Source organism: Pieris napi, chromosome 13 (genome assembly GCF_905475465.1).
Source record: "Pieris napi chromosome 13, ilPieNapi1.2, whole genome shotgun sequence".
Lineage (NCBI taxonomy): Eukaryota > Metazoa > Arthropoda > Insecta > Lepidoptera > Pieridae > Pieris > Pieris napi.
The window spans coordinates 10,303,446-10,330,740 of NC_062246.1; the positions used below are offsets into that span (position 1 = coordinate 10,303,446).

Below are 27,295 nucleotides of genomic sequence, written 5' to 3' on the forward strand. Positions count from 1 at the left end.
GACTAACCTAACGCTAAACGAAGTTCTATAAAAATGACTTAAGTGACGTGACCATTTTCATTCGTTTGACGTTAGTTGGACGCCTGTCGAAAAGTATGAAGTCCCTAGGAATACTTTTTTTAATATATATTTTTATAATAATATAAGACAAAACTGTTCGACGATTTTCTCTTGTTCCGAAACTGGTGAGAGGACTGGCATAGCTATTTCTCCAATAATATTCCTAATAGTCATTGGCAAATGAGGGGCCGCGGTCTCACAAGTTCCGATTTTTAAAATAAAATATACTTTAACAGATATTAAAGGGAATTTATTAGATTAATAAAAAACTATATATAACGGCTATAATAAATTATAATAACGGAAATAAAGTTATATATTCATAAATTAAAAATAATATTTCTAAATCAATAATTATGAACACAATAGTAAAGTTTACACTATAATTTTTTTTTCTAAAAAGTATTTTGTCATTTTATATTATAGGATCTTCAAGCGCTACAAGATGGGAGTGAAAGTCGAGACAGCACTAGTATTAACGTTGGCATGGACTATAAGCAAATCGTTGAGGAGGAGGTGGTAAATATGATTTAAATACTAATTAGCGTCCATCGTGGAAAAAATTAAGGGTAGGTAAAGATTTATGATCACCTTTTAAAGAAATGTATTATCTCATAGTTCGACCATCTGGAACCAGCTGCCCACTGAAGTATTTCCGAACTAATTCGACTTCAAGAAAAGAGCGTACCAATTCTTAAGAGGCCGGCAGCGCACTTGCATTTTGGCAGTGTGAGTGTCAATGGACGTCTCCTGCCCGTTTGCCTCTTGTAACATAAAAAAATGTGACACTTGGACATATCCGACCCATTGTTGTATGAGTTATGAAATAGAGAGTTACATTTGTATTGAAATAGTCTACATAGCGATAAGGAATTCTTAGTCTGGAGAATTTTTCTAGTAAAAAAAGTACATACATATTATGTTGATGAGTTAAAAACAAACATAGTTGTGTACATAATCTCTTGCGTACATTGCTAGGATCTGAGGAAGAAAAAAAAAGGGTGCGTGTACTACGTACGCGCGTTATACTTCTTTGGCATTATTAAAAATAGTTTTAATTGCATGCAAATAATTAATTACAATTAAATAATCAAAGACTGGAAAAGGAGTCATTACATTATTAATAAATAAATATTTATTATTATTCTCTTACATTAAGTGTAACATAAATTATATTATTATTCGAATGTTGTTTTTAAATTATGTCCAATGCCGTAGCATCTTCTGTGGGCAACTTCATTCTATTAATTTTGTGTCACGGTGCGCGCGCATCGTGAAATTTCACTCTCATAAATTTTTCAGAACGCGCCTAAAGAAGTATAACTTCAAAAATCTAAAAAAATTTACTCTTTCAGCCCCTAGAACCGATACATATTCTCATGATTGGTATCCGAGACACCGGTGAAGCCGACGACAGCGCGGTATCGCGTCGTTTCGGACACTTTTGCCGCGCACACGCAAGGGAATTACACCAGAAACGTATACGACGCATCACCTTTATGTTGTTGATCAAGTAAGGGCTTGGATGAATTTTTTAAATATATTTATTTAATGTGGTTGATATACTCTTTCGGGGTTATATATATATATATATATATATATAATCTACACGTGGAAAAATATAAAACTATTAATGATTTTGATATAAACAAAATGTAAAATTATGACTTTACAACTAAATAAGATTTATATGTATGTAAAAGAAAAAAAACACTATAAAAATATGATATTCTCTCAAATATTTCTGTGTTTACTACTCTTTTTTAAATTTTAATAACTGAATTTTTGAACTCTTTGTTAATTATGATTAATTTTTGTTTATACAAGAAATATATATATATTACTAGCTAACCCCGCGAACTTCGTTTCGCCTTTTTATGATTTTTTATAGAACATTTTACTACGCTTAGAAACATATTTTGCTATTCATTTTTATTTATATAGATAACGTTTGTTTGGACGAACCTTAAATAATACAAAAAACCAGCGGCGAAACCACCTTAGGGATTTTTATGTTTCGCGATCATTTGTTTTTACTAATAGGAAATTTGGTGATCAGCATTCTATGCGTAACACACGCCATCGACGTTTTGGGTCTAGGTGACTTCCTCACGATATTTTCCTTTACTTTAGGAAAGCCCATTGCTAATGGGTCAACCGGGATTTGAACCTACGACCTCAGGGAACAGAGTCATACGCCAACACTGACACTGTTAATAACACACTTTCAAACACATTGACTATAAACAATACAATTTCAGACGCCAGTTCCCGAAATTCTTTACATACCGAGCTCGAAATGACTTCAAAGAAGACACAATCTACCGGCATCTGGAGCCGGCATCCGCCTTCCAGCTGGAGCTGTACCGCATGAGGAGTTATGACCTGGAAGCTCTGCCCACTAGCAACCAGAAGATGCACCTGTATCTTGGAAAGGCTAAGGTAATGTTAACTTGACCTATATTATTCTCGGCTTTTGTTTCATGTCTTTTCCAGTATTCCCACAACTACACTTATAATATCTAAAATAATGTATCAGTCTAGTTTTGACGTGTTTTACATAACTGTTCGGATATTTAGCGTAATTAATTTACATTCCATCCGTATCACCTCGAGGTCCGTCTTTCTACTGAGCATATTTTAAGGCAGTTTTGCCGCCCACCATCACTGTGTGGAACCAGCTGCACACTGTGTTTCCGAACTAGTTTGACTTAGGGTCCTTGAAGATAAGAGCGTACCAATTTCTATAGGGCCGGCAGTGTACTTGCGAGCCTACTGGTATTGAGAGTGTCCCCGCCCATTTGGACCCTGTTCTATGAAAAAAATATAGGTTATGCAAAAAAATTATAAAAACATCTTTATAAGTATCTTACAATGCATTTACCTGTCGGCAGAAAACATGATTTGATTCGAAACACATAATTTGTGTTGGGCAAGCCCTTTTACAAATATCAGTGATAGAATTCACAGTTTTAAATGATTTTTATAGGTAAAGAAAGGCCAAGAGGTGACCGACTTTAGGTTCTTCATCCGCTCCATCATTAGACACCAGGATCTCATCACCAAAGAGGCCAGTTTCGAATATCTTCAAAATGAGGGTGAAAGGTACGTTTATAAGCTTTCTATTACATTCATATTATTTCAAAAGTTAATTAACTACTATTTAGTTAACTAATATATAAACTATAACCTCTTAGGTTTAGTCGTTAAAATGGCGAATATTCTAGACCTTCCATTTCCGGCAAAAAACGTGTCTGTCGAAACGGAAACGGAAAGATTAGCATATTGTAATTAATATCTCAAGTCACAATCTCGTCTTAAGCGTTGTAAAATATGTCAAAAATCTTACTGAGAAAATGTTTTGACAGCTCTTGGAACTAGATATAGGTTTTATTAACCTTCTTGAATATGGTCCATATTGTAATTAATATCTCAAGGCACAATATCGTCTTGAGCGTTGTCAAATACGTCAAACTTACGGAGAACATTTTTTGACAGCTCTTGTAACTAGATATAGGTTTTATTGACTTTCTTGAATATGGTTCATATTGTAATTAATGTCTCAAGTCACAATCTCGTCTTAAGAGCTGTCAAATATGTCAACCTTACGGAGAAAAAGTTTTGACCGCTCTTGGAACTAGATATAGGTTTTATTGACTTTCTTGAATATAGTTCATATTGTAATTAATGTCTCAAGTCACAATCTCGTCTTAAGAGCTGTCAAATATGTCAAACTTACGGAGAAAAAGTTTTGACCGCTCTTGGAACTAGATATAGGTTTTATTGACTTTCTTGAATATGGTCCATATTGTAATTAATATCTCAAGTCACAATCTCGTCTTAAGCGCTGTCAAATATGTCAAAATTCTTACTGAGAAAATGTTTTGACAGCTCTTGGAACTAGTTCTAAGTTTAATTGACGTTATAGAATACGGGCCTTATAACTCCAGCTTGGGAACATGAAATTTGTGTCAATCATAAATAGATTTGGAAGAAGAAAATAAGAGTTAAGGAGATATCTTCATTACTGAAGGACGTGGTCTTTACGATAATTAGTTTAATCATATTAGCGTTTTTTTTTAAATTAATTATTGTTATACAGGATGTTGCTAGAAGCAATGGACGAACTGGAAGTGGCCTTTTCACACCCGTTGGCGAAGAGGACTGATTGTAACCACATCTTCTTGAACTTTGGACCTACTATTTTGATTGATCCAGCAAAGGTAATAAAAACTATTTTATTTTAGAAAAGTAAATAAAATATTACTTGTTAATTTTGCATTAACTATAGATATTTCTATTTATAATAAAAAATAATTGATATTATTGAGATTCATCCTTATCAAAAACAAATGTTTAAATTGTCTAATAAATACTAAGGCAGTGTTTTTTTGCCTTTGTTTAGTAACTTATATGGAGCAGTGTTGGCCTAATGGCTACAGCATGCGACTCTCATCTCTGAGGTCGTAGGTTCGATGCCCGGCTGTGCACCAATGGACGCTCTTTCTAAGTGCGCATGAAAAACTTCGTGAGGAAACCGGCTTGCCTTAGACCCAAAAAGTTGATGTGTGCGTTAGGCACAGGAGGCTGATCACCTACTTGCCTATTAGATTGAAAAATGATCATGAAACAGATACGGAAATCTGAGGCCCAGACCTAAAAAGGTTATGCCACTGATTTTTTTTTGCTGTAACGGTAGAAAATATATAAATACTTATTATAATAATATAAGGGTAATTTTTTGCTGTGATAACACGTTTGTCTATTTAACCGTACGTAGTTCAAATAATTTACGTATAAACAAATATTTTTCATTAATAAACGGATATAATTCCATTTGGAGTAGAGACTCTTTGGCCGTGGGGTTTCCAGGCGCTAATCAAAGACTTAATTAAGTTGGCGCCTAGTAGATAGTACCTGTGACCCCAGACAGCTTTCCTCGCTTAACGAATAGTTTAAGAATATTTTAAATACTGTATACTTGTGTGTTGAAAATAAATATCTTTCTAATATGTAGTAATATATCTTTATGTAATTTTAGATAGAGGATTCAGTGCTGGGTATGGTGATGAGATACGGTCCTCGTCTTTGGAAGTTGAGAGTTTTGCAAGCCGAAATCAGATTTACCTTGAGAGTTGGTATGTATATTTACTTAATATATATTTATTATTATGGTATGGACTATAGTATACCGATTCCATGGTTACCATACACGGATATCCTTATAACATTATGAGCTTAAAAACGTGAACTGTGCAATTTATTACCACTTTTTAATAAAATTGAAATTATTATACATACTATGTAGTTCAATATCCGAGATGATTTCATTATACGAGATGGAATATAATTCCGTTGCAGTCGCAAATATAAATGTTTAAAAAAAATACTAATTTAATAATTATTTAAGAATTTTTTTCAAGTATAGGCCCCCTCCAACTGGATTTCTCTCTCTATCTTGAGCATTTTTCTCTCAATCTTCCCCACCAACTTCTTTCAGCACGTCAGCCCTCTCTATTCTCTTCCCTGGTGGCTCTTACCATGCTTCCCTGTTTGCCCATCTGCCATTGTTCATGCGAGCAGTGTGCGACTATTTTACATAAAAAAATACTAATATAAAATCACTTATATTATATATCGACGGTTTATGGAGTGACGTTAAATCTGTAAAAAGTTTATAAATAAATATGTTTTTTAATAAATAAGTTTATATATAAATATCATAATCATGTGTCCAATTCACACGTGGTAGAAGTGAAACCTTCAAAAACAAAGTTTTTATAATTAAAATATGTAAATTAGACTTTTTCTCTATCTAAATGTAGGATGTTTTCTTTAAAAAAAATACATATTTTAATGTTAAATTTTTATTTATAACTTTAATATCAATCTTTAATTTGGTAAAAACTAAAATAATGAAAGTTTGAAATAAATTCACAAGATCCAACGTGGGAGAAAATGAGATAGGAAGCATTATACAGTGTATAAACTTTTAATTAAGTGTAGTACGAAGTTTTCACTTCAAAAAGTTTCTATAACTAATGATTTGTAAATAAAATTGATAAATAATCTAATTTTGTAATTAAACTACTTACTTGACTTACTTATTTAATTTTCATCAAATCTGTTTTTTTATTTCAGAAAATGTTCAAATTTAAATTCAAAACACACTAATTTAAAGTTTATACACTGTATAATGCCTCCTATCTCACTGTCTCTCACGCCAAATCCTATTAATTTATGTGTCTCTCTTTTTACTGTCGCTTTTTCCGTTGCATCCGGTTTGAAATCACAACGATTCTAAAGAAGTTTCACTTCAAAAATTTCGCAGGTCCCGGATCTCCAACGAAAACAATTCGTCTGTGCCTCTCAAATGGCTCTGGATATTCCCTGGACGTATACAGTTATGAAGAGGTCTCCGACCCAAAGACTGGTGTGGTTAGTATCACTAGTGTAATCATAATATTATAACAATGCATTGCAATTTAAGATTTGGGAACCATTTTAAATAAATAAAAAGTGCGTGCGTATAAAGTGTACATGTCAGAAGTTAAACGTCTTTGGCAAACTATTTTTTAGTCTTGTTCATATTTATACAAATCTAAAAATTTCCGAGACTTAGAGGGGGGAAAAAAGGAAGATATTATGTTAAGAATTGAATGAATTTAATTGTCACTAAAATATTAGATAAGTGTCGAAAGTATTTACAAATAATAATAATAAAAACACGGGGCATTTTAATTTACAATTCATTATTTGAGATTTCAATAAATTATTTTGCATAAAATATAAAATACTAATATTTCATAAATTCTCTTTACGAAATTTTAATTTAAAAAATAGAATTCCTTTAATAGGTAACTAATTCGCCCTTCTCGCTCTCTCTCAATCGGTTTCAATCGTTCTCTCCCTTTTCTTTGATACAAACGCTGCACATCTTCGTGACGTATCCGTAAAATTTTTATCCTCATGCGCCTTTCACTTAAAAAATTCCCAGCTCTTCAATTACCAAAAGGCTAATAGAATACTGTAAACTATTTTTTAAGTTAGATATTATTTTAGTTTTAATACCTAATTACTATAAAGTAGCTATTTTTGGTTTAATTTATATCAAATCACACTTTTAATATTTATGAAATTCGTTCCAAAATTATATTATTTCTTTACAGATAATATTCCAATCTTATGGCCCCAAACAAGGACCCATGCATGGTCTTCCGATATCCACGCCATATGTTACCAAGGATTATCTGCAGCAGAAACGGTTTTTGGTAAGTTCCATACATTTATTATTATTTTAAAAATACATACTTAAATTTCTTAAGGGTTTTATTAGTTGATATAATGTACAACATCCGTCCCACTATAGAGAATTTTGGAGCTAAGTTATAGTTAAGTTAGAGGTCTTCTATCAAAATCAGAAATCATATATATATAGGTGTATTTTTAGTAAAGTCTATAAAAAAATACCAGTTCTCTAACCCAGGGCTTCGAACGGATAAGAACGGCAATAAACTCTCCCTCTCCGCTGTACTCCCTCTCCGCTGTACTCCCTCTCCGCTGTACTGCCTCTCCGCTGTACTCCCTCTCCGCTGTACTCCCTCTCCGCTGTACTCCCTCTCCGCTGTACTCCCTCTCCGCTGTACTCCCTCTCCGCTGTACTCCCTCTCCGCTGTACTCCCTCTCCGCTGTACTCCCTCTCCGCTGTACTGCCTCTCCGCTGTACTCCCTCTCCGCTGTACTCCCTCTCCGCTGTTCTCCCTCTCCGCTGTTCTCCCTCTCCGCTGTACTCCCTCTCCCTGTACTCTATCTCTACGCTGTCTGGCATATCTATCTCCAGGGTACAATAGAGCCATGGCCGAGGCCTGGAGAACATGATCTTTCATGAAGCTATGAAAATCAGCACAAAAGTTACGATAGTTTCGTCGAGTATTCGTATACGTCAATACGATAAATTACGTATTCTATGCAAACTACACGTGCGTGATTAAACTGAGAATCTATAAATATAAAAATGAGTTGCTTATGATTTGTCTCACTAAAACTCGAGGTTTTCTGTACAGTTTGGCTAATTATGACCTTTAAATATTTTTGCAAGTTCAGGGAAAGTTTAAAAGATGGGAATAATATATAATATGTAAAGAAAATGACTGCTTTTTGTCTTTTAAGAAATAAAAAATTGTCATTTGTCATATTTATAGATCCGATGATTGTTTGTTTTAAAAAAATATATTAAGTTTCCCAAATATATGTATGTGATACGAAGTTCGCCGTAAATAAAAGTAGTATAATTATCTAGTAAATATATAATTTTTTTTAGGCCACTTCACAAGGAACAACATATGTATACGATATACCGGATATGTTCAGACAAATGGTGGAAGACCAATGGCGGGACTATATCGAAGAGGGATCTGTTGATGGTATGTTTATTTATATGCTATTGTTATACGCTATGTTTATTAATGATATAGTATACAAAATTATCCTAAACTTTCAACAACAACGCTTACACACACGGAACGGCTATAATTTAAAAAAATAATGTCCTGGGCCTGTAAAAACAAAAGACGAAACGATAGCGCGTTTAAAAAAAGGGGGGGGGGGGAAATGGCTGAAGATCAAAAAATAGAAAATTGCCTTAGAGGAGGCTTTCACTCGTAGGATGTCCATATAAATATAAATACAACATTTTTATTTTACCTACTGTTAATGTCTTGTGTCGTATATGTTTTTGTATAGAAAATGAAAAAAAAAAAAACTACGTTGTTATTAATATAAATGTCGTAAATTTCGGGTGCTAACAAATGCCTGGTTTCCATTTCAAAACTACTTATAATTAGTTGTTTCTTTTATGACAAGTTACGGCTTTAAAAAGCGCTAACTATAGAAAATTCAACTACTTATAGAAACAGTAGGCTTTGTAGATAATTACTATTATATTGTATATAGGTCCAAGACCAGACAACGTGATGAATCTGGTGGAATTGGTGATGGAGAATGATGGAGAGAGACGGATCATGGAAGTTACAAGATTGCCTGGACAGAATAATGTAAGTCCCGCTTGTAGGCATTTTGAAATCTGTATGAAAAAGTGTCGAAATAAATACTTAAATTATCTTCAATTAAAAACAAAATACGTGCTAACCTAACCTCACTATTATGTTAAAATCTCTTTTTCGTTAGAATTAGATTTCTGGTCATCTTAGGTCCGTTCCCTGGAACGTCATTCAAACTTATATCAAAAGCTGTCAAACCAATTTTTAAAAAAAAGTTTGACATATTTGACAGTGCTGTCAACGAAATTATAACTTGATAAGAATATGGATCTTTCACAGGTCGGCATGGTCGCATGGCGCATTACCCTATTCACCCCGGAGTATCCCGAGGGAAGAGATATTGTCCTCATAGCCAATGACCTTACTTACTACATGGGCTCGTTCGGACCACAAGAAGACTGGGTGTACTTTAGGGCATCAGAATATGCGCGGGAGCACAAAATACCGAGGGTGAGTTGACGATAACTGTGAAATTTAATGAAATGAACAATAGTTCATCATTCTCCACCGACCTAATTTTTTTTTATTATTACGATCTATTTATTTCTTCTAATAATATTAAATTTTGTAAATAACAAAATTGTCGGAAACTAAAAGTCATATCGAAATATTTGTTGGATTATTCGAATGTGTATAGTCCAAATTACATCAAAATTTCATTACCTAATGTTGACAGGTATTTAAAATTGGTTTTATTTTACTTGTATTTCAGCAGTGTTGGCCTAGTGGGTTCAGCGTACGATTCTCATCCCGTCGTAGGTTCGATCCCCGGCTATGTACCAATAGAATTGCTTCCTATGTGAGCATTTAACATTCGCTCGAACGGTGAAGAAAAAAAAACATCGTGAGGAAACCGGCTTGCCTTAGACCCAAAAAGTCAACGGCGTGTCAGGCACAGGAGGCTGATCACCCACCTTTTTGATCACCCAGATTGACATATGATAATAAAATATATTCAGATATCTGAGGCCCAGACCTAAAAAGGTTGCAGCGCCACTGATTGTTTTTTCATTTTTTTTCTACTATATTACTTTTTATATAATGTTAAGTGTATATTACTATATCTTGCAAATGTATTTTTCTATAAAATCAAATTTTCTATAGGTGTACGTAAGCGTAAACTCGGGTGCGCGTATCGGAGTCGCTGAGGAAGTGAAGTCCGAATTCAAAGTAGCCTGGATTGACGCAGAACACCCCGATCGGGGCTTTAAGTATCTCTATTTGAGCCCCGAAGCCTATTCTCGTTTGGGTCCTATGGGGTCTGTGAAGACGACATTGATAGATGATGAAGGGGAGACCAGATATAAGATCACTGATGTTATCGGTAAGTGTCTATTGTTTATATGTTCGTACTTTCATCATCGGACGTCATCAGAAAACAAAATACTATCACCTCGACGTCTGTCGTTCCACAAGTGAGCTTTTCTAAGGCAGTTTTGCCCCGCACCACCACTTTGTGGAACCAGCTGCCCACTGAAGTATTTCCGAACCAATTCGACTTTGGGTTCTTCTAGAAAAGGGCCTACCAATTCTTATTCTACTCAGCCTTCGGGCAATATGAGTTCATGGGCGGTGGTCCCATTTAACATCAGGTGAACATCCTGCCCGTTCGCCATATGTTACATTATAAAAAAGTTTTTTACGTCCTAACTTTTCTAAAATTTTTGTCTATTACACGAATAAAGTTTGGTTGACGGTTGTTGGATGTTCAAATGAATGAAACTCTTAGTTCGAAGCTGTCAACTGTCTTTAATAGTTCAGAACAAGATCTTTTATCTAACATAAAATTAGGGGTTGCGACGCTGGACAAAAAAGATAACCCCAAGAACCCATAACCTATTGACCTATTGTACATTCGTGTACATACATCGGAAACGAGAATGTTATATTACAATTTAAGAGTGTATGAAATACTAAAGGGCACATGTATTACTACCAAAGCTAACAATTTAGAATATCTATTGGTATGCGCTTTTAAATTATTAACTAAAACATATAACTCAGGTTAGAAATGTTCAACTAACGATTTCCCAGCGGCTTTTTGATGTGATTCTTTTAATTGTTCACAAAAGGCATTTAAAATTATTCAAATCAATTTAATTCACACTTGTATCTACATAGCATTAATGATTGACAGGCAAAGAAGATGGCCTGGGAGTGGAATGTCTGCGGGACGCGGGTTTGATTGCTGGGGAAACAGCACAGGCGTATGAAGACATCGTCACTATCTCCGTTGTTACGTGCAGGGCTATTGGTATTGGATCTTATGTTGTCAGGTTGGTAATATTTTGGTGGTTTATATGTCGCAAAGTAATAATAAGCTTGAATAAATCATATAAATTGTATACTTGCATCGACTCTTCACGCTTTTGTTGTATCCAAAATGCCTACAAAGATAAAATTAATTAGTAATTTAAATCAATAAGTATAGTAATAATAAATAATTATTTTGTTTATGTATTTATATTATCACCCCTTTTCCTGAAGGGGAAGGCAGAGACCATGGATATCCACTTGCTACGGTTCTGACATACATAGCTTCATCAACATACTCATTCACATACTTACATTGCATTGACTACAATGTTTGTTTATTATAAAAATATATTATTGCAGATTAGGCCACCGAGTCATCCAAGTAGAATCGTCGTACATAGTTCTAACCGGTTACATGGCGTTGAATAAATTACTGGGCAAACCGGTTTACGCCAGTAATAACCAGTTGGGTGGTATACAGATTATGTACAATAATGGTGTGACACACGCCGTAGCGCCATCTGACCTTGAGGCCATAAGGACCACAGTTAAATGGCTCTCGTACATACCTAAAGTAAGTTGTATGACTTTATAATATTTCTAAGTCTTTTACTATTTAGGAAAATATATTTTTTATTTGATTTGATTACGGAGCGTTTAAGTATTACGTCACGCAACTTTTAGGAGATTATTGACCCCCCCCCCCCCTGTAATGCGCTAAAACGTTTTTCTGTACCCAAGTACAGTGCTGTACTCAAGTATAGTAAAACGTTTCGTGAATCTTTAAACCTAAAAGTTACCACTATGTGGTGTAAAGTACTGGAAAGTCGAAAATAATATTAATAATAACGCGTCATTCAATATCGCCCCGCATCGTTTTACAAAAGAACCCCCGGAAAATTCGTTACATAATACTTGAACGCTCCCTTATTCGAGAATTGAATTATAGCGGTCAAACAATTTTGAGTACCTTTTTTTTTCAGTAGTCTAGCCTAAAAAATAGGCCGTGACAGCCCTAAATGTTAATGTGCACTTTACACAGCCGTACGAATTTTTGTTGACTACTGTTTGGTTTCTTTGCATTCTTGTTAGAGACTTTCACAACAAACTCTGAAATTAGAGAATTATCTCTGAATAAATTCAAAACTCTTGTTAACGGTAAATTAATCAATAAAGATTTTTATAAATTTGACGAATACTTAAATGATCCTAATTCTTGGGATTGATTTGCTCCAGTTCAAACAATTTGTATGACTCAAAACTTAGCGATTAAAGAGAGTGGCGGAAAGTTTCTTGCCAGTTCTTCTAACCCGCTCTACGCCCTTGACTTGCGAACTGGTAGTAAATGTAAATTTACAATTAATTTAACTTCTTTTTGACAATTCATAAGTGTACTTGTTTACCTATATGAATTAAGATATTTTGAATTTGAGTTTATTTTGAAATTAGACTTAATATTCATCTTCACTTAACATGTAAATAAGTACCACAACTGTTTCGATTTTACTTCATACACATCAGTTATTAATTTTATTTTCAGGACAAACTAAGCATAGTGCCCATACTGCGTAGTGCGGATCCAATAGATAGACCAGTAGAATGGGTTCCACCGAGAACTGCTCATGACCCACGGTTTATGCTCACGGGCGAAGGAAATCGACTCGGATTCTTCGACGCCGGTTCATTTGATGAGATTATGCGTCCGTGGGCACAGACTGTTATAGCCGGTAAGTTTTTAATAAAATTGATACAAATCTAATAAAGCTATGCGTGAGTTTAAAATTCCGGCTTGAAGGACCAAATTCTTGAGTTACTATATTTTTGCAAGGATGGTTTCTGAAATAAGTAATCGTACAATATGGACAAGTAACGACCTTTTCAAGCATATGGAAATTATTTACACATGCACAGATAGAGAGAGAGAGTGAAAGAGTAATTTTTCGGTTAGAGATTTTGAAAAAAAGTTATAACTATAATTCTGTTCTAGGTCGTGCCCGTCTCGGAGGTATTCCCGTGGGAGTTATAGCAGTTGAGACTCGTACAGTGGAATTGACCTTACCAGCCGATCCAGCCAACTGGGACTCCGAGGCCAAAACTGTTCAGCAGGCTGGACAGGTTAGTATCAAATCAATATTTAGCTAAATGTTTCGAAGCCGCGTAAGTTTTTTTTTAATGTTATAGTAGGCAAACGTGCAGGCTCATCTGATGTTAAGTGATAGGGCCTTTCAAGAATTGGTACGCTCTTTTTTTGAAGGACCCTAAGTCGAATTGGGAAATACGTCAGAAGGTTCCACATAGTGGTGGTTTTTTGGGTAAAATTAAAAAAAAATACCTTGATAGCGTAGACCAGTATTTCTCTACATTTGTGCCATGCCTCTCCCCCCCCCCCCCCCCTTCTAAAATTCTTATACTCCCTAATAGGGTAAATACATAATTTCTAATATAAAAAAATTGAAATGTTCACTTAAGAAACTTAAATGATAGGTTTTAATAAGTATCAAAAAATGTAGCGTACTAGAAAATTCTTAACGAAACATAGTAAGTCAATTTTTAAAACATAATGAAAAACTGAAATTCTAATTCCAAATAATTTAAGTATACAGTATTAAGTAAGAAATTGCCCCCTTATGAGGCGTGGGCCCCACGTTGGCAAACAATAGCGTAGATACTTCTATATAGAATGCCTAATGTATTACTGTTGAACTTATAAATATGTAATAATGGAGGGAAAGGTGGAAGGCACTAGACCGCGCGGAAGGTCACCTGCGCGTTGGACTGACCAAATCAAGTCTGCCGTAGGAGACTCACTCAATCAGTGCAGCAGGATGACCTCTAATAGGCAACGATCGCGCAACGTCGTGAAGCGCATCACATCTGCCCCTTCTATTACCACTTCATAGCGATCACGACCACTCTGGCAAGAGTGCACCGGATAGGAATAAGAATAATATATGGTTTTCTCGTCACAGGTCTGGTTCCCGGATTCATCCTACAAGACGGCTCAGGCAATAAATGACTTCACTCGGGAAGGATTGCCCATTATTATATTTGCTAACTGGCGAGGCTTCAGCGGTGGTCAGAAGGGTGTGTATTTATCTTGATTATATAATATTTTTAAACACGCTTTTTAACCTATATATTTTTGAATTGAGTAACACTGAATACCTATGTTGATTTTTTTGTTTTTGAAGTGAAACTTCTTTATCGGGGTTGGAAAAAAATTTAGTGTAACATTTTTCCGTTACGCGTCACATTTTTCCGTTACGCGCCATCTTTTGAATTGAAACTTCTTTATCGGCGTTGGAAAAAAATTTACATACATTTGTCACATTTTTCGGTTACGCGCCATCTTTTTCTTGTCCCTACCACGGTTGATCGAAGCCATTAGTAACAAAAATATATAATAACGATAACAATGATAGTAATACTAATAATTCTATTACAATTAATGAAATTCTGTAATAATCTTAGTACTATATAGTAGTACAGTAATAAGTTAAAATGAAATAATTGTATTTGTATTCATGTCTATGATAATAAAAGCCTTTTGTTAAACTTTATCTAATTTAACTTTATTTAACCAATTTCTGTAAAGTTGCATATAGTAGATCATTTTTCGAAAAATAAGGTAATAAAGAAGTTTCACTTCTTACGTGTGTACACCTAGTACACGCACACATTTTTTTATTACTACATGCTTATTTTAAAAGTTCAGCAGCTATGCCATACATAATGTATTTAAACAAATATTAAGAAGTTATAAATATAGAGTCTACCATAATGGCCTTGGTAGGTCTACCCTCAATATAATAAAATAAAAAATATTAAAAATATTGAAATTTATTGTCAAAATATTGTATTTTTATTTAATTTTAGATATGTACGAGCAAATCCTGAAGTTCGGAGCTGAAATAGTCCGAGCGTTACGTGGGGCAACGGCTCCAGTTATAGTTTACATTCCTCCGGGGGCGGAGTTAAGGGGCGGGGCTTGGGCGGTCGTTGACCCCAGTGTCAATGGCAATAGGATGGAGATGTACGCTGACAATGATGCCAGGTATGTCAATATAGTTAAAACGGTTCGTGTTGCCATGGTTACCATTATATTTATATGGAAATAACGTAATAATTGTAACCAATACGTTGCGTAACGTACTTACTAACTAGTAATCCATCTATTTATATATTATGTATATATAATTCTACTGTACGTGTGTATGTCACTGAACAACATCAATTACTTTCGTATATTCAAGTAGTCCTTTAAACTGGAAAAATCGGCAAAAAAATCACTTTCATACATAATTAGTAGATATTGATATTGACATAGCCATAGACACACACAAAATAATAATAGTAAAAAAAAATTGAAAAATTAAAATTAAATATGTGTGTGTTGTCGTTGTAACTGGCCCTGACTCAGCATTATGCCGTGGAGCACACTTGTTCTGTTTTTGACAGTTTCATATTAATATTTCAGGTCGACATTTTATCACGAGTACATATTTTGTTATTTATTTTTGTAGGGGTGGTGTATTAGAGCCTGAAGGAATTGTCGAAGTCAAGTTCAAGCAACGGGATATAGTCAAAACAATGCATCGTTTAGATCCGGAACTATTGAGATTGGGCGCTAGGATATCTGGTTTGTAGCAAACTAAAATCTTACGAAACTAATAAACTGTTTTTAATGCTTTGGACCTTAGTATTTGGTAAAAATTCACAGAACATTTGTAGCATATACATATTATTAATTTTTATCGACATCTTTTTATCGTTACTCACAAATAACTACATAAATCTGGTTTTGCGCGTATGTGTGCGTGCACGCAGGTACCACTCGTACGTGAGTCAGTGCGTATGATGGATGTTATTGAATGCTGATATATTGACTTTATATATTATTTTTGTAATCGTAACATCTAATATATAAAATGTTCGTTCCCATACTCCTCCGATACGGTTCGACCGATTATTTTAAAACTTTTTATGCATATCCAGCAAGTCTGAGAATCGGCTGCTATCTATCTTTCAAACCCCTAAGTGATAAGGGATGTTCACACCAAAATTTTATTCTTTTATTTTTAGAAAAAAAAAATGTTTTTTTTATGATATAGCATTAAAATACATACAACCCCTAATTTTCTAACTACCTAAATTTCTAAGTAATGTAGATAGTTATTTTTATTGATCTAAAAAAATGTTTCCTAGAAATAATATACAAGGCAAAACAATTTAATTTGAAATGGTGGTTAATTTATCTACCCTATAAAATAATGAAAAGTGATTATTAATTTGTTTATTTGTTGTTTCAGAGCTGAAAGAACAAATAAAGGATATATCAAAGAATTTAGACCGAAGAGGCTCTGTGGACGAAGTCCTCATTAAAACGGACGTCGGCAGACAAGGTAAACCAAAACCAATTGCGCTACAACCTTTTAGGTCTAGGCCTCAGAATTGTTTGTTTTAATTAAAAATATAAATATGATTTTTTCAGCTGAAAGTAAAATAAGAGATTTGGAAAGCGAATTAACTACAGGGGAGAAGAATGCCAAAGCCAGGGAAAAGGAGTTGGCGCCGGTGTACCACCAGGTTAGTGAAAATATTATCTAATATATAAAATTCTCGTGTCGCGGTGTTTGTAGTTAAACTCCTCCGAAACGGATTCACGGATTCTCATGAAATTTTGTGTGCATATTGGGTATGTCTGAGAATCGGAAATATAACCCTAAATTATTATTTTTGTAATTTTTAGATAATTTTTTATTTTTTTTATTTATGATTCAGCATTAAAACCCCTAATTTTCACCCCTGTACGATCAACCCCTATTTTTTATTATAAATGATATACATGGCAAAACGACGATTGCCAGGTCAGCTAGTAAAGATATATAATTTTCTTTTGTACTTGCAAACTAGTCTTTCGAAACAATGTGTTAGGTGTGGTTTTGTTAGATGGTTAAAATAATATTAATTTATTTTATTTTATACAGTAACTTAATACTAATACAATAGAAAACTTATTAATAATTAAACTAATAACATAAAGAAAACAAGAAAACCTTCACCTTTTTATAACTAATAATATATAATGCTATTCTTGTGAATTCAGCCAGTGAGTAACTAAATATAGCAGTCTCACATAATAATATTCAGGGGGCGCAAGACACGCGTAAATGGCGCTCTACTGAGTAAATTTGTACGCGCTCGTCTATAAAAGCTGCAATTTATTTAAAAAATATGTATATAAATTTATGTAATATTTTAAAACAAAATAAACTTCTTGTATTAATTAAAAATTTATTTAATAAAATTTATGTACAACACACACATACAGTGATTACAATATTCTTAATCTACAAAGTAATAATAAAAATTATTAAAAAGAAAATCAAAACAAATTTAAAAAGTTTGGTCCCTGTGGCGGTGTACCTTAAACGCTGGCAGCATTTCCTTGCTGTATTGCTATACTTATTTGTTAAGCGAGGAAAGTATTAGCTCTGAGGTCAACGGTACTGTACGGTACTACCAATGGGATCCAAAAGTAATTAGAAAGGAACATTAGTTAAAATGAATATTAAAAAAAAAAATGTATTAAAAACAATCTAATCTAAGAAATAATAAAATATACATTGAAATGTATTGAAAAAATAACTAAACTTAACATAAACTAAAATATATCATTAAAAGGAGTCCCTTTAGGCAAGAATATATAAAAAGTTAATTTTGTTAAATTTAATTTTAAGATTACAAGGTGTGATTCAGTCGAGATACAAGTTGATATTGTTTAATTTTTTATAGATTGCAATACAATTCGCCGAACTCCACGATACAGCGGAACGTATGCTCGAAAAAGGTTGCATATTCGACATCGTTCCCTGGAAGAACTCCCGGAAGATTCTCTACTGGAGGCTTCGAAGGCTCTTGCACCAGAACCTTCAAGAGAGGAGGGTTCAGAATGCCACGGGGCCGGATAGCATCGACCAGAGGGCCGCTGCCGCTACCTTGAGGAGGTGGTTCACGGAGGACCGAGGGGAGACACAGGTACAATTGTAGCTAAAAGGCATCTAAGATTGGTATTATAATAAGACCTTTGAAGACTCTCAATGAATTTCTATGATAAAGTAATAATTTTAGAATGTATTGACGATTATTTTTAGAATGTTTCTGTTAAAGCCAGTTAAATTTATACTATATACATATGTTACTTATTTCTTTGTGATTATTTATAATTTAGATATAATTCCAACAATTAAATAATGAGTATTTAAAAAATATATATTTTGAATAGTGTTTGACTAGATCCAATTTTTTAGTCTCACCAATGGGAGAACGATAACGAAGCGGTTTGTCGGTGGTTGGAACAACAAGCATTGGACCAGGATTCGGTTCTGGAGAGAAACCTTAGAGCCATTAAGCAGGATGCTGTACTTCAAAACGTCAACCAGCTTGTCATGGTAAGTAGCCTTGGTAAAATTTCGTAGAAATCTACCATATTTAATTATTAGTAGTATAGCTTTTAACTCAAACCAGTTAGTTATAATAGAATGTTAACACTATTTAACTCAAATCAAATAGTTATAATAGAATGTTAACACTATTTAACTCCAATCAAATAGTTATAATAGAATGTCAACACTATTTAACTCAAATCAAATAGTTATAATAGAATGTCAACACTATTTAACTCAAATCAAATAGTTATAATAGAATGTCAACACTATTTAACTCAAATCAAATAGTTATAATAGAATGTCAACACTATTTAACTCAAATCAAATAGTTATAATAGACTGTCAACACTATTTAACTCAAACCAAATAGCTTTCTTATTCTTTTGTATTGCATCCCAATTCATGAATCCGATTAGCTTTTTAGTTTATCAATTATTTTTTTAAGTATTTTAGATTAAGATTGATGTTTCTATAATTTTTTATAAAATTTGGTTATGCATTTCGTGCATCATATTTCTTTTTTGAATTTTTTCCTTATTAGGGTTGCCTGGAAGAAATCGCTTGGTAGCGATAAGGCCGTACGTTGCATGCCTTATAATTTTTATGTATTATGTTATTTGTTTTTTTTTTTATAAATGTAACGAAGTGTAAATAAATATATAATATATGAATATAGATATTAAAAGATTATTGTGTAAGGAGCTATCAAAAATATTAACTATGCTAAAGGTGTTTGAAATGCTGAGTGTATTTAATGGTTTTTTCGCAGGAACTAACTCCGTCCCAGCGTGCTGAATTCATGAGAAAATTATCGGCTTTAGAAATAGAACAGGATTACAACAATTAGTCTCTTTCAGTATCTACAGTTGAGAGTGAGACGGCAACACTAAATTTTTTGGTATATTTGAATTTATTTGCAGGTTATAAATGAAATATGGCCGGGGATTTTTGATGTTATACATTTATTTTAAAATAATATTTATTTTTACTTATAAACATGACAGACAATAGTAAATTTTATTTATTTCATCAAGATTCAATAAGCCAAAGGAATTTCTTGTTTTTATATAAACGAACTATTTTTCAGTGAGTTTGGGATTGTTTGGTTGAAATTAAGCGAGTACAAGTGTATTTTAAACAGAAGGTCTAGTATATGAACGCTTATTCCAATTTATATATATACTTTATCAGTGTGATATGTGATGTATGTTTATAGCTTTGGCACATTGATAGTGTCAAACACTCTCTCTACTTTATTTATTGTATGTTTTGAAATTAAAAATATGCAATTTTTTAAAGTTAGTTTTGGAAAACTTGATAAAATCATGCTTATTATTTTGTTAATTAAATGTATACTAAATTGATAAAGTCCACTTATCTCTCCTCTCATTCTCTCTCTCTCTCCTTTAATTACAGATCTGTTAAAGCTTATTATTAAAACCGTTGAATGTGTTCGTAGTTATGAATTGTTGAAATTAAATTATTCATCTCGAATTTAAGTATTTTTTTTATTTTTAGCGAATTATAAACGATGCGAATATAGCATCTGCTTTTACCTTAACTGAGGATTGAATATGCAAATTCTCATTTTTAAGCACATTCCTTAAAACATAGATTTCTACGGATATGAAATCTCCAGATTCTTCAATTGGTCATAACCGGTAATTGTGACCCTTAAATACAAATATTTAATCATTTTGACATTGCTAAACCATAAACGAATAATTGTTTTTGATAAATAATTTTCTGTCGATTGTTTTTTTGTAATTTATAATCGGATATGGCCAATCTGTGTGATTGTCGCAATTATTCAATAGTAAGTGATAATTACATATCAAGCGTGATTTCTTACTTTAAACTGACAACAAATATATACATATAACCATTTTGTTATACAAAATCTAAATAAAAAAAATGTCAGTCTACAGATTGTAGAGATCACGCTTGACGTAGTCACAAATTTCGCTGGCGGGTATTTTTTAGTTAATTTTTGGGACCATCTGTATGTTGCTTTGTAAACACAAACATGGTGTTAGGAAAATGTTTTGTATAAATAGTTAATAAATATTTAATATATCTATGACTTTTTATTTTTATTCTAAAACATGTGGGGCATTATGATTATTTGAAGATTAATCGACATTGGGTTGTGTTCAGCTAAGAGCCACCAATTCAAAAATATATAGAATCTTTATATGTAAATTCTGATGCAATGTATATACATATATATATATATATATATACATATATTCTTTACTAAAGGAAAACTACTATTTACTTTTAGAAAAAGCCGCTAAAACAGACCATATTCTTGTAAAAAAATTATTATTAACTATAGCCAGTTCATGAAAGGTTTTGTAACGTCGTGATTGTAATACTATAAAGAAAAAACTTCTATTTGGCAAAACATTTTATTCAACAAAATAAATCCGTACCCACAATGTATTAGTCCATTTTAATTCGCATATTAACGTATAATTTTGTTAAAATAAATTTTAATAACAGGAATTATATTAATAGCTAAAGTTTCTAAATATAACTTTAGATAACAAAGCAATGCGGTCACAAAATTATATATTTTATTCGAAATAGAAAAGATATCTCTCCATACCTACATATTTTTTTAAATAATCCAATTCATTAAATTAAGGCTCTTTAATACACGATGTCATGACATAACATTATGATAATTAGATTATTTAAACGGTAAGCTATGCAATATATAAACATGAAAGTATGGCTCTATTAGCGTAAAAATAATTGAATATCTACTCAATTTTACCTAGGCTGTGAGCCATATATAAAAATATATCAAATAAGTCAAAATTATTGTATTCAACAAACTACAACATCCTTGGAATGTCATAAAATATCGCTGCTAAATAGTATGGAGTTCAATGACCTAACGCGTTTGACCTTCTCAATAAAACTTACGAATATAATCAGGAATTTATTACCTATATATTAACGTTTCGCTTTTTTGCAACCGTGTAGAATAAATTTGTATTAAGAAATGTTATTATGAGTACTCGCTCTACTAAACCAAATATTTCGTTTGACATTATTAAAAAAAAACAATCTAATTTGATAAAAATTAAAACAATCTTACTAAAGGTTTATTAATAATAATTTGTATTTAACGTTTATTAGTTGGATATTGTAGTTCATACAGAGTAGGTGAGATGAAATAAATGTCACAGGGTTAAATGTATTCCAATATTTAATAATATTATTTTAAACACCAATTCATATATACAATTATATATTTTGAGCATTATTCGGTGGTCGATTTTTGGCATCAAATGTCACAATTATAATAATACATGTTATACCAGACTAGCCCAGACGATTTTCTGAATTAAAATATATTTATTGGATCTTGTAATAAAATAATAAAAACAATTACGTAACAGTATGTAAAGTGAGTCGAATCTAATCTTCAAACATTTTAAGGTATTTCGTCATAAGTATGACGATCAACAGTCATGATAATTTTTGTTACGAAATACAGCTCAGATTTAATCAGCCAAATGAAATTTTAGAAAAAAAAAATAGTAGGGAAGTCTGGATATAAGTTACAATTTAATAATCGTGTGAATATACAAATTATTTTAAAAATTCTGTAATATGAATTACACCGGTCACCCATCCTACAATTGACCGTTACTCGAGACGTACTTTACTAAACCCTATAAATGCTTAAAATTCACATTAATTTTCAGAAAAACAGTAAAGGAAAATTAAAGATATAATAGATCAAAATTTTAGTAAAAATTAATGTGAACTATTTATTAATTCTTACAGATCTCCATTCAAACCGCACATGACACTTCAAAGCAATTAATTTACAATTTTATATTAAACCATCATTTTATTAATTATTTAGTACATCAATAATTCTTTAACGGAATTTGAAATATAAGAACAAAACATTTAAAAAATATTTAATTCAGTAAATATGTCTATAATATTTATATTGTTGGGAACACAGCTATAACTTAGTTGTCAACATATGTATGTAAACAACATTAATATTTAAAGTGTCATGTGTATGGTAATTAGATTTCCTATATTCCAGTTAACACAAAACTAACTATACTATCCCTGCCCGAAGTACTAAGTATATCTGAAAGGAAAAAAAATGAATTCTCTTTTTATATGAAATAGTATTAACATGCAGTAAAAAACCTAGGGCTCAAGAGATCTGCGTCGTGATTTGTTTTTTATACCCCGGCAACGCACTTGCGAGCCGTCTGTCAATATGAGTGTCCATGGGCGGTGGGATTTTTTTTTTTAAAAAAGGCATGTAGATGATTAGCCTTCTGTGCCTGACTGGTCGAGAACATGCCGGTTTCCATACGATGTTTCCTTCACAGTACGAGCAAGCGTTAAATACACACATAGACTGAAAGTAAATTGGTAAATATTTCGAATAACATTATGCTGAAGTTAATCAAATATATAAAAAAAACAGTGTGTGTACTAATGTACACGCGTTAGAAGTTATACTTCTTTGGCGTATGAAAAAAAAAAACTAAAATGCAGTAGTGATTAACGATAAATATTAAAATTAATCAATAAAATTATAATAAGTAAATACTATCACCGTCGTATATGAAATTGATTTAATAAAAACACCAAAATAATATTTATTTATTCACACTGTTTAATTGTACTGTTACGAAACACGTGTTCTAAATATAAAAATACTAGTATATACAACTTGAACATAGTTATTATCGATTTTCATGCCACCTAGAACTAACTTGATTCTGTTAATTTTGTGTCACGGTGCGCGAGCATCGTAAAATTTCACTCTAATCTATTTTTAATAACGCGCCTAAAGAAGTATAACTTCAAAAATATTCAATCTAATAAAACAAAGTCAATACATACCAGCAATATAATTCCTAAATGAGCTATGTACTTTCAGATCTCGGCGGTTTTAAGGGCGGTGATTGTAGCGTATCCTGAAAAAATAGATTCAAAACAAATTAGTTTAATAAATAACCAATTCGAAAATTATAAATATGATTTTGTTTTTCGTTTTTTGAACTCGTATAAAAATGTATATCTGTGGCCATAGGTCAGAATATGATAAATGCGATTTCATTACTTTACAGGACTAGCAATTAAATTATTAAGAAATCTTGAAGGCATATTATTTTCATATTAAAATATGAAACACTCTATATATAAATGAATGTACTTATCATTGTCTGATCTATGAACACAGATATAAACGTCGCACACACCCTTATCAACACTACATGGTAAATGGGATAGAAGATACATCTCCAAATATCTCTTCGTTAAGCCAAAGTATGGGCCGAAGACTAACGGGTAATGACGGTCACGTGACCAAGCGCAAGCAAATTTAATCCCCATACAATTTCGTTTGTATTTTTGCCTCAGGCCCATGGTTATCTACGATTATCTCTACATTGGATTTTTTTTTATAGAACGGGGGGCAAACGGGCAGGAGGCTCACCTGATGTTAAGTGATACCGCCGCCCATGGACACTCTCAATGCCAGAGGGCTCGCGAGTGCGTTGCCGGCCTTTCAAGAATTGGTACGCTCTTTTCTTGAAGGACCCTAAGTCGAATTGGTGGATGCCGTCAATTGAAAGTCCTACATGTACGATATACCTTTTCTAAGCTCTCCGAAGACGTAAGAACACCATTTTTGATAGACTCTTTGAGAGTGTCTTCCTCATCTGAAGGAACGTCATAAAATTCTTCACTGTCGAACTCTATATCTGTGCCTGGAAAATATGATAAAGTGTTAAAGATTTTTTAATATTTTTAATTTATATTATGTATTTCAATAATCTGCTAATATTGTTAAATAGATATATACATAACATTTATTACTGACGAAACACACAAAATAATAACAATAGTAATAAAAAAAAGAAGGTTCATTTTAAGTGTGTAATGTGTGTGTTGTAGTTGTACCTCAGCATTATGCTGGTTAGTAATCTATGGAGCGTATATCTATATATAAGCTCCCCCCCCCCCCATGGGAAATCATATTCTAAAACAATTTAAATAAGTTCATATATACGTATATATTTATTTACTATGGACATAGGGTTGCATTCAAGACAAATTTAACTTCTTAAATGCAATGCAATTCCAGCCTGTTTAATGCTTTGGTCAATAAAATTGAACGTTACTGCTCGATAACTATGTATGAAGTATTCTTCCAAAAAAAGCTTGATAAACAAACACCAGGTATATTATGTAAGGAAATCTATAGTTTGCATTATTTTTTAATTATCACACATGTAATATCATGCCCTACTTACCAACTAGTGAATGACAATCGGTATAATATTCAGAATCGGTTGCGTCACCAGCGGGGGTGACTTCACGACGCACTCGAGGTTTTGCTTTCACCCGCCGCGCTAGTCTGAAATCATTAACTCCCGCTGTCAAAGACGTAGAGCGTCAACTACTTTTGTAACTACAGTTTTTACAAAACACTTTGTCTACACTATTTTTTTTATATGTATAAACATATTCTTAGACATTTGAATACTCTAAAAATCATAAAAAAGATCTTAATTTTATTTAGATTTATGAATTGTTGTTTTACTTTTAAAACTGACAAAAATATTGCAGATAAAATCAATGATGTTTGAAATACATGTAATAACAACCGAGACTGGTTACGTGTATGTAATTAAACAATAATTAAATGCAGCTTATTATCATTTTAAGTATATGTATTATATCATTGTATCATTGATACACAACTGTACCTAACACGTGAGGACTCGCTCTCATTTCTAGTACGTCTTTAACAGCAGGAGTAGATAATATTATGTTAAAACTTATGGAACATTGTAATAGTAAATTACATCTAAGATATTTACATTAAACATTGAGATAAACAAAAATTGTATGTGCATAGAAACATAACTGCACCCTCCAGTTCGTAACGCTCATACTACAATGGGCGGTTATCTGACACAACCGCAGCATCATGGAGCAGTAGTAGTACCTATAATATCATGTGCAAATTGGAGGGATTTTTATCATACACACTTACAAACAAATAATACAGTTAGTCTGGAGGAAAGTAGTTATTAATTTATATTAAATAATCTTCTACTGAGTACAAAGTTGAAAAAAATTTAGAAACAAAAATATGTTTTGCAATTTTTAGAAGTTTAGAAAACACACTTTTGCACACAGATCATGGGTCTAAATAATTGTAATACATACGTTTCTTTCTGTAATTCTCTTAATGCTTCCAATTCTGTGCGCATGCTTGATACTTGCTTGTCCAATCTGGCGACTTCGCTTACTGAAAATAATATTTTTTATAGAATAATTTGCATTTCCTATTGTGGAACAAATAGTAAAAAATATGTCTATTTAATTGAAAAAAATTTATGACATTGATTATATTATTGTAGTATTTGTAAGGAAAAATCACATCATTCAGTAGAAAAATACTAATTTTACTGATCATCTAAAATAAATATGTACATTAACCTAAAAACCACTATAATAACATTCTAGTAGTAGTATTGTACCAGTTATTGGTAACTGGGTGCCTGTTTTTTTTTTCAATCCATATTATTTCTTTAGTTTCTTCTTAATAATTGTGTTTACACAGTGATAAAAATGATTCTGGTGTTTCTTTTGCTTTAGTTAAAGTGGTGCTTCAACAGGTTTCCAAATTTTTATTAACATTGTTTATAAAAATCTAAATTACAGGTTAGTAGAAACTTAGGGCTAAGCATGGTCACTGCTGCATCTGGTTTACTTCCTGAAACTAGACTTGACTTTCAGAAGGGAAGATCGTACTTACATAACATAGCTCTCCTTTTCTCAGCATAGACTTGTTCATATAGAAACATTCCAGCAGCGCCCACAAGCCCTACGATAGCAGCTCCCATCATCAGACGAGGTGAATAATAACTGTTCATTTTCGATTCGACTAATGGTACAGAATACACTTAATTAAATATTAAATAGGTAATATTATGCAAAAGCTTCGTATTATATCCCAATAATTCTCATTTCATCATAAAAACATTTAATGACATACATTGAAATGTTTTCGTGGTGGCTGATAGAAAGTACTATGACAATGGTAAAGTTTAATTTGGAAAGCTTAGTGAATGTAGTAATTGATGCAGCGTGATAAATAGGCTTTCTAAATCTTTAAAATATAAAATAACAAATGGAAAAACTTAAACATCCAAATTCCAAAGTGAAATTGGAACCCGATCTAAAAATCCAAATAATTGTTAGGAATGTCAGTGTCAACTGTCAATAAAATATAAATGAACAATTTAGTGGTATTGTCATTTGTTTGTAAAAATAGGTAAATATTTTAAAACCTAACTCAAAGATAAAATATTCGATAATTTAGTTGGAACTTAAGCCTTGTAATATATATATATATATATATATATATAATATACATACAATCTTCACGCGTGACACTCACTT

At 32.4% G+C, this 27,295-nt stretch overlaps 2 protein-coding genes across 6 annotated transcripts in view; one reads left to right on the top strand and one right to left on the bottom strand.

Moving 5' to 3' along the window:
* The window catches only part of LOC125055219 (acetyl-CoA carboxylase), a 98,084-nt gene extending 77,183 nt beyond the window's left edge, over positions 1 to 20,901 (top strand). For all 3 annotated transcript variants that reach the window (XM_047657571.1, XM_047657572.1, XM_047657573.1), the window contains 24 exons: positions 487 to 579; positions 1,416 to 1,573; positions 2,322 to 2,502; positions 3,050 to 3,165; positions 4,163 to 4,283; positions 5,102 to 5,198; positions 6,392 to 6,498; positions 7,230 to 7,331; positions 8,381 to 8,483; positions 9,013 to 9,113; positions 9,399 to 9,569; positions 10,224 to 10,443; positions 11,257 to 11,395; positions 11,736 to 11,949; positions 12,916 to 13,102; positions 13,363 to 13,490; positions 14,345 to 14,459; positions 15,252 to 15,429; positions 15,899 to 16,014; positions 16,685 to 16,777; positions 16,867 to 16,961; positions 18,171 to 18,413; positions 18,686 to 18,826; positions 19,593 to 20,901. In XM_047657571.1, coding sequence (XP_047513527.1) covers positions 487 to 579; positions 1,416 to 1,573; positions 2,322 to 2,502; positions 3,050 to 3,165; positions 4,163 to 4,283; positions 5,102 to 5,198; positions 6,392 to 6,498; positions 7,230 to 7,331; positions 8,381 to 8,483; positions 9,013 to 9,113; positions 9,399 to 9,569; positions 10,224 to 10,443; positions 11,257 to 11,395; positions 11,736 to 11,949; positions 12,916 to 13,102; positions 13,363 to 13,490; positions 14,345 to 14,459; positions 15,252 to 15,429; positions 15,899 to 16,014; positions 16,685 to 16,777; positions 16,867 to 16,961; positions 18,171 to 18,413; positions 18,686 to 18,826; positions 19,593 to 19,670 — 3,297 coding nt within the window. In that variant the 3' untranslated portion in view covers positions 19,671 to 20,901. The remainder of the gene's footprint in view (positions 1 to 486; positions 580 to 1,415; positions 1,574 to 2,321; positions 2,503 to 3,049; positions 3,166 to 4,162; positions 4,284 to 5,101; positions 5,199 to 6,391; positions 6,499 to 7,229; positions 7,332 to 8,380; positions 8,484 to 9,012; positions 9,114 to 9,398; positions 9,570 to 10,223; positions 10,444 to 11,256; positions 11,396 to 11,735; positions 11,950 to 12,915; positions 13,103 to 13,362; positions 13,491 to 14,344; positions 14,460 to 15,251; positions 15,430 to 15,898; positions 16,015 to 16,684; positions 16,778 to 16,866; positions 16,962 to 18,170; positions 18,414 to 18,685; positions 18,827 to 19,592) is intronic.
* Positions 20,902 to 21,220: 319 nt separating this feature from the next.
* On the bottom strand, positions 21,221 to 27,110 carry LOC125055384. 3 transcript variants are annotated; one of them, XM_047657828.1, is made up of 8 exons: positions 26,889 to 27,110; positions 26,649 to 26,777; positions 26,057 to 26,138; positions 25,591 to 25,626; positions 25,135 to 25,238; positions 24,473 to 24,588; positions 23,720 to 23,793; positions 21,221 to 22,949 (listed from the first exon to the last, which is right to left on the bottom strand). In XM_047657828.1, exons 2-7 carry the CDS (start codon positions 26,764 to 26,766, stop codon positions 23,743 to 23,745), a joined length of 507 nt encoding a protein of 168 aa, XP_047513784.1. In that variant the 5' UTR covers positions 26,767 to 26,777; positions 26,889 to 27,110; the 3' UTR covers positions 21,221 to 22,949; positions 23,720 to 23,742. The 3 variants fall into 3 exon arrangements, with proteins under 3 accessions (XP_047513784.1, XP_047513783.1, XP_047513785.1); XM_047657827.1 differs by having other exon boundaries at positions 26,649 to 27,109; XM_047657829.1 differs by lacking the exon at positions 25,591 to 25,626 and having other exon boundaries at positions 26,649 to 27,108.
* Positions 27,111 to 27,295: the final 185 nt, after the last annotated feature.

Excerpts from the sequence above, each read along its gene's own strand:
- LOC125055384 (XM_047657828.1), bottom strand. The coding sequence starts at position 26,766 with ATGAACAGTTATTATTCACCTCGTCTGATGATGGGAGCTGCTATCGTA. Across the intron at positions 25,239-25,590 it reads AGCGAGTCCTCACGTGTTAG|ACTAGCGCGGCGGGTGAAAG; the intron begins GTACAGTTGTGT and ends TAATGATTTCAG. Across the intron at positions 24,589-25,134 it reads CGATTGTCATTCACTAGTTG|GCACAGATATAGAGTTCGAC; the intron begins GTAAGTAGGGCA and ends CATATTTTCCAG.